General features: G+C 43.9%; 2 protein-coding genes across 2 annotated transcripts in view; one reads left to right on the top strand and one right to left on the bottom strand.

Annotated features, from left to right (window-relative positions):
- Positions 1–2,094: 2,094 nt before the first annotated feature.
- CCMA1212_007083 (uncharacterized protein) lies at positions 2,095–3,468 on the top strand (the record flags this gene model as incomplete). The annotated part of the gene is made up of 6 exons (XM_073704261.1): positions 2,095–2,238; positions 2,333–2,391; positions 2,443–2,497; positions 2,556–2,797; positions 2,853–2,877; positions 2,986–3,468. 6 exons carry the CDS (start codon positions 2,095–2,097, stop codon positions 3,466–3,468), a joined length of 1,008 nt encoding a protein of 335 aa, XP_073557517.1.
- A 2,731-nt stretch (positions 3,469–6,199) lies between these two features.
- CCMA1212_007082 (uncharacterized protein) overlaps positions 6,200–6,849 on the bottom strand; it is a gene marked incomplete at both ends in the record, with an annotated part of 1,040 nt that continues 390 nt past the window's right edge. Inside the window, 3 exons of the mRNA XM_073704260.1 lie at positions 6,200–6,296; positions 6,350–6,480; positions 6,590–6,796. Coding sequence (XP_073557518.1) covers positions 6,200–6,296; positions 6,350–6,480; positions 6,590–6,796 — 435 coding nt within the window. The remainder of the gene's footprint in view (positions 6,297–6,349; positions 6,481–6,589; positions 6,797–6,849) is intronic.

Genomic DNA, 6,849 nt, shown 5'->3' with positions numbered 1-6,849 from the left:
ATATAATAAAAGAGGTTAAATAACTTAATGCTTAAAAGAATATTATTTTTAATTAGGTTAAGGTAAAGGTCTGTGTAAGTATATAGGTAAAGTTAAGTAAATGCCTAAATAGCTTATAGTGTAGTCTTTTAAAAGCCTTATATATTTATATTAGTAGTAAGGGACTTAATAGCTTAGTAAAGGAGTGTGTTTTTTTAAAGTAGCTGCTTTTATAATCTTTAACTCTATCTGCTTAAATAACTAAAGGCTAGTAATAGCTTTAATAAAAAAGGGGATATATAGTAGTTTAAGATTTTATTATAAAGCACTTTTAGCTCTTTATTTAAAGCATTTAGTGTATCTTTAGCTATATCTTTAAGTAGTGTAGGCAGATCCTCCTTTTATATTGCTTATATTTCTTTAGTAGCTTAGCTAAATAAGTTACTAAAAGGATTAGTAAAATTATCCTAGATAGGCAGGATAGACAGTAAGAAGTAGTTATTTAAAGAGGTGAGGGGTATATTAACACTTAGGTATATATAGAGGTTTATAGTAATATTAGTAAATAGTAAAATACTAAAGGGATATAGCATTAAATAGCTAAATATAATCTTTAGTTAGTTTAAGCTAGTTGCTATTAAGGTAAGCGCTAATTTTTATTAGTAATAGTATTTTTTTTAATATTCTTAATTACTTTACTTATACTTAGTTTTACTATAGTATTTTTTTAAGCAGCCCTGTCTTTTTAGCTTTAATATACTTCCTGTTAGTAAGTAGAATATAAGTTAAAGCAGTATACTATTTATTATTAAGTGTAGATATAGCCACTTAGGCGTAAGTAGATTAGTAAGGAAAAAAGGAAGAAGGGAAATATAAAAGTAGTTAGTGTTATATAATAACTTAGCAGGAAGTAAGTATAAATAAGGGGGCTTAGTAGCATAGCTTAATTTCTATTAGCTAGGAAATTATGCTATACTAGCTAAAAAGGTATTTTTTATTAAGTTTGGCTTTTTTTTTTTATCTTATTTGATTTATAGAAGGCACTAAGCTTAGAATATATTTTTTATTAAGTTATATAACTCTAGGCTAAATATATACTAGTATAGATTTTTTAAAACCTTTATAATTAATTCTAGAAAAATGCTAGCAGAAAATAGAGAGAAGATTTAAAATATAGATTTTTTAATAGATTTTAATAGATTTTTTATTTAAGTTTTACCCTAAATTCTAAATTTTTTTTTTTTACTCTATACCCCTAACCTTTACCCTTAAAGCAAGACGTGATTGGCTGGTGTAAGGACACATGCTGTTATTGAACTACTAGGCAGTGCTCGCAACAATCGCAAATTTGCCTAAATACCTCTGCATTCGCTTAAAGTATACGGAGTGCTACTTCATACGAGAATGTCAGCCAAATCATGTTGCAATCCTTGTGCTTTGTGGAGCATTCTACAAGGGTTTAGTCTCGAAACCTATTAATCGCAGAAGGGTTCCGTGAGACCCAGGCAAATTCAACAGCATATGGCAAGTCCGAGTATCGACGAATTGGACGCTGTTGCTTTGCTCAATCTGGGCAGTCCCGGTTCTGGAACTCGACGTCAAGAACGAGCGAGGCGATATGTTACGATGGCAAGGGCCTTGCAACCCGCTCAACCAAGTAGCAACTCCAGTGCGACCGCTTTTCACTTCATGATAACATGACATGCTTATCGACAGACACCCTTCCAGGGTATGCTACGCGAATACGCGATCGGCCAACCAGTAGTTGAGTACAGAATGCGGAGGACCAACGGCGCAATAGCAAGTGCATTCGAGCTCCTACGGAGTTGTATGGCAGGCAGGTCATAAGCGAACCGCTCTAGGATCTAACAGTGGCTGTAAATTATCTCCAGCGGAACGGTGTTTTCAATGTCCCTTGTAGAAGTATCAAGCTTGATTACTACAATGAACATAATTGGAGTGCTCTAGGAGATAAGGGGATTCTGAGTCGGTACGGCTTACTACCGCTTTCTCTTTTATTCTCCCTCTGATCCTATCTTATCTTGGCTCTGTCTACATTCTGTACGACGACTTTGTCTCCGTCATCCTTCTCTATGGTCTCTGGCGCGATAAAAGATGGAAGACCTCCGCACTTTGTCATATTTTATAATCTCCTTACTCTACTTGCTCGCCATGGCGACCATCGGGATGCGAATATGGGTGCGAGGTTTCTCTATGAACTCTTTCGGATGGGATGACTGGGCTATGTCATCATTGTTGGTGAGTCCCTGGAGTTGCGACTGGAACAGACATTCCGCACGCAGCAAGAATGGTTTTCAGAAAGCTAACACAATCGCGGCTCGCTGCGTTTCAGGTATTCTTCACGGGCCAGCAGGCGATACTTTATTTCTTCTTACAATATGGTGCTGGAATGTACGTCTGTGGAAACCTTGAAGGAAGAATAAAAGCCTGAGGCTTCTCTAGGCATATCACACAATTCATGACTGAGCATCCCGAATGGATGGCCCTGCTCCTCAAAGTACATCTTGTTCCACTTAGCATGTCATGTCCCGATGCTAATAGATTGCGATGTCCAGGGCCTACTTCTCGAGGAGTTTTGGTATGTTTTCATGCAATTTGCTGTCAAGATGTGCTTTCTTCTCTTCTTCTTTCGGCTCTCCAGCACTCCTCTGTTCTTGCAACTTCTCTGGGCAATAGTTGGGTTTCATGTTGCTTCCACACTGGCCATATGGCTTCTTTATGCTTTGCAGTGTCGACCGTTGAAGGCCTTTTATGCTCCGGAACTATACCCGGACGCCCAATGCTTGAGTACCAACATGTAAGCTCCTTTTCCGAGTACGTGCAAAAGGTCAAGGCTAACGTTGATGTGACAGAACCTATTTTGTCCCATATTCTCTAGTGAGTCAATTGGAAAGCCGCGAGTATCACTCATAACGGTCACGATGGGCCGACATCAGCCACCTAAGGCTTGACAAAATACTCTGCTAACGGATATTCCCCTCACAGAACCTGTTTGTGGATGTTTGCATATTGGCTCTGCCTCTCCCAACCATTTGGGCATTGCAAATGCCCTTCAAAAGAAGGATGGCCGTACTGGTCGTGCTCACCACAGGTGGCTCCGCTGTGCTCATCAGTGGCCTGCGTGCCATTATACTTATCGAATTCTCGCGTTCTCCTGATTTCACGTATTCATTGGGTAAAATGATCATCATAAGCTCTGCGGAGATGTCCATTGGGATCATTGCTGCGAATATGCCTGCCCTCAAAGCCTTCTGGAGCTGCTGGCGAGAGGACAAGCTCGGTGCTGGGAAAGCAACGGACCTTACAGGCAGCCAAAATGCTGCACCAATCATCTCCAAGCTGTCAAACGACGGTGCAATAGAGCTAAATTCCAATTTCACAGCGTCGAGAAATGCTGCAAAGGGCGATGTGGGATATTCGGAACGGCTGCCATCAACAGAAAGCGAGGAGCAATTGTGTGAGACTTGAAAAGAAGGTTGGGTTCCCGAGCGCAGCTGCACATCAAGCATATCCATCATACACAAATACCAAGGAGAGTCCCTCTTTTGTAATGTACTGACAACCAACAATGGAATCGTAACCCGATCTCAAGAACGTTAGGTCGTGTTGTCGTCTCTGCAGTACAGCAGGTGCGGGCACCTTCATGAGAATAACATGGGAGGAGACTTCGGCAAGACGTCCCAGTATTCTGACGGTCTTCTCGCCTTTCTTCTTTACGCTTTTCCACCCATTTATCGATACGACTAACGTACTGCTGACGATAGGCGCGTGACTTACAGCATCGCTCAGTATCAGGCCATAAACAGACAGAGCAAGACATGTCAAGGGTATGGAAGCCCGCGGCTGAGCCATCTGTGGTAACAAACCCAAGACATGATGGGCTGGAGGCCGCTTCATGGGGTCAAAGAAAGGTCAACTCGGATGAAAAGGTTGCAAAACGGCAGCATGTGCTAGTACGTAAGACTTACCAGCGGGAATCTATGGCGCTTGACAGACTATTAACAGTTGGCGTGTGGTTGCACGATTCTTGTCATATCCAAGGTCTACACCACATGTAGCATGCCTCCTGCTACTTCCTTTTCAGATATTAAAGGCAAAATCAAAGGGGTTCGAATCCAACCCTATTTCACGGTGTCATCAGGGCATCTTCCAATATGGGGTTCAATTCATATAACGACAAACCACACGCTGGCCTCATGCAAGATTGTCGGTCAGGAAAGAAAAGGGTGAACCCCCTGTTCCGATGATAGACTTGACAGTCCATAAATCCTCTGCAGAGTACAGCGTACCTATGCGGTTGTGAAGTTGAGTAAAATGCATGGATAAAACCGTCTTGCTCATGGACTGTGGCGCATCGGGACCTCGTATGGGGACAAACTATTTTATGCATGACCTGCAGAGGGGTTTTCTCCTGGATATTTCGAGAGACTGCTCTTAGTGGGCCAGCCAGTAATTCAAATGGAAGCACTGAGGGCTCCACTAAGGTCGCTGTCAAAGATCGCCTTTCTGTGTCGATTGGCTAGTCATGGCCTCATTGCATGAGAACCATTGTCGCTTCGTACTTTTGCAGTCATGCCCAAGTTACAGAATCCTCCATCACGACAGAGAAGAAGTTAATGGGCGTACATGTAGTGTGACATGGTGTCCACAGACAAAAGCACAGCATCTTTGAGGAGGGCAGATTTCTGTCTATTCGGGCCCTTTTGTCGGAAGCAGCACGTTGAGCGTTCGTGATGCTTCCCGATCCCTTTTAAACTGCTTGCAATTCGTTTATAAATGCCATCTACGGGTGTCATATATCGATCTATGGAAATGTTGTTGGGGGGATATTATTCGCTCCTGTACGAAGTAATTCATCCAGATGTGAAACAGATAATTACAGGCAAATCGTGAGCATCGGTCGATTTACCGACCGCCGGGCAATTGAAGTGCGCAGTCTCTAGTACCTGCCCAATTGAGCAACCCCTGTGGACTTTTGTTGAAGATTATGCTGGACCAACAACAACTCGCGCAAAATGTCACAAACCATGAGCCTTGGGATATTACGCGAATGGCCATAGTGTGAAAATCTGTAATCCAAAGACAACGCTCGTCGTCAGCAGGGATGTGACCCGAGCTTACAATTTGTATGTCCAAAAGCTCGCATTGCACGGTCAGTTCAGCTACACGGCAACATCGCCGCGAGACAGTAACAGATCGTATCTTTTCGCAGAGCACAGGTCGTAATAACACCAACCAGGGCCCTCTCAAGGGCTCTGAGATCCGACTGACTCGACAGCAAAGAAGCATGCCGGCAACGGAAGCAGAGCGTTTGATCCGGCACCCCTTGCATCTCAATCATGGCTGAATACTCAATGTAATCTGGATCAGGACAGCGAGCTACGGGAATTCGAGCATCTGACTTGCCTGATGAAGCGAAGGATGACTGACAAAGCGAGCGGAATCTCGTGCTGAAGTGTCAGAAAGGTAACTAGATGAGACCCCACCGGCTTCCGTGGTGCACTCTGTAACTTGCTAAAGAATTGCTAAGCTGGTGTTGACAGCATGCGAACATCTCGGAGCTTAGTGATCAGCAGCTCAAAGACTTCTCAACCGTGGATTCGACTTCTTGTCCAAAGGAATTTATTTGTTTCCCTCTTCGCATAGTTGGAAAAGGCATCTTCGCTTAGACGTGATGGCCATTGCCGCATTTCGCACAGGTCGTCGGGCTCCCAACGAATTCCCCACCCATCTGCTTTGTGGAAGTTAAATCCTGTCCATGTAGTCTCCGAATCTATCGGTGAGATGACTTCTTGGTTGTCTACGAGGTACATGCCAGCGCCTTGCAATCCTATACGCCAAGGGGGAAGCTTGGGAAGACGGCAGATATAACAAAGGCAGGGCGCAGGAATATTTGGCTCCTGATACCGGTCCATACGTGATTGAAGGCAATTATCTTGACCTCAAGTACCTGAGCAACTTCTACAGCGATGCTCAATTTATGCATGAGGCTGCGAAGAAGAAGTACGATCCCGACGATCTGCTCTACTGTGCCACCTGTATCGGCTCACAGAATTGGATGTAAGAGGCAGATGGCCGTTTGTGTACAGTTTAAGACGCGGTTCCATTCACCCTACGACTTCATGATGAGGAAGCTTAGAGTTATCCTTAAAGATGGTGCGCAGGCGCAGATAACACCGACCGTTAACTCTACTTGGGTCTATATGACGGATGTCCCGGTTGCCCAGGTGAAGTCTAATATGAAAGTGGCATTGAAATTAAGGCTAATCAGACGCTCAATACTAGTGACGGTGACGCTTGATAAGACGTTAGAAGAACGATGCAGGCAATACCTATCTGGGGCACTCACAACGCTCCAAGGACAAACACTGTTAGAATGCTGATCTTTGCCCGACGATTCATTTGCAATTTCAGCATCACAGGTATCGGCAAGACCAGTACCACAACGTCCATGAGAGTGTTCCATCCCGACTGGCCATACTAAAAGGCCTTGATATTGATACTAGAACTGCGTCAGGAGCTCTCCCGTCTAGATGACAAACGGCAGAACCGACCATGTACCGGGTATAGTCTCCCAAAAATACCGGACGGGAGTACATTGGAAAATGGTTGTGAAACTGAGAGCCACCAATCCAGCTGCTATTTGGATGATCATCGCCCAGCAGATGACTCGGAACTTCCTCTGGGGAAAGATGTCGAGATAGAGAAAAAGCAAGGACAGCTTCGTAATGGCGACAGTGTTCTTCACAAAGCACTGGAATATGGAAAAAGTGTAGCAACGAGTGATGTCGCTCTTCTGCGGTAAGGAAAGGGGCATGATGGCCAAAGCCCCCCCCCCCCCCCCCTTTT

The sequence above is a fragment of the Trichoderma ghanense genome (genome assembly GCF_004382785.1).
Source record: "Trichoderma ghanense strain CCMA-1212 chromosome Unknown scaffold_8, whole genome shotgun sequence".
Classification (NCBI taxonomy): Eukaryota; Fungi; Ascomycota; class Sordariomycetes; order Hypocreales; family Hypocreaceae; genus Trichoderma; species Trichoderma ghanense.
The sequence above is the reverse complement of the archived record's forward strand: the minus strand, read 5'-3'. Positions and strand labels throughout refer to the sequence as shown.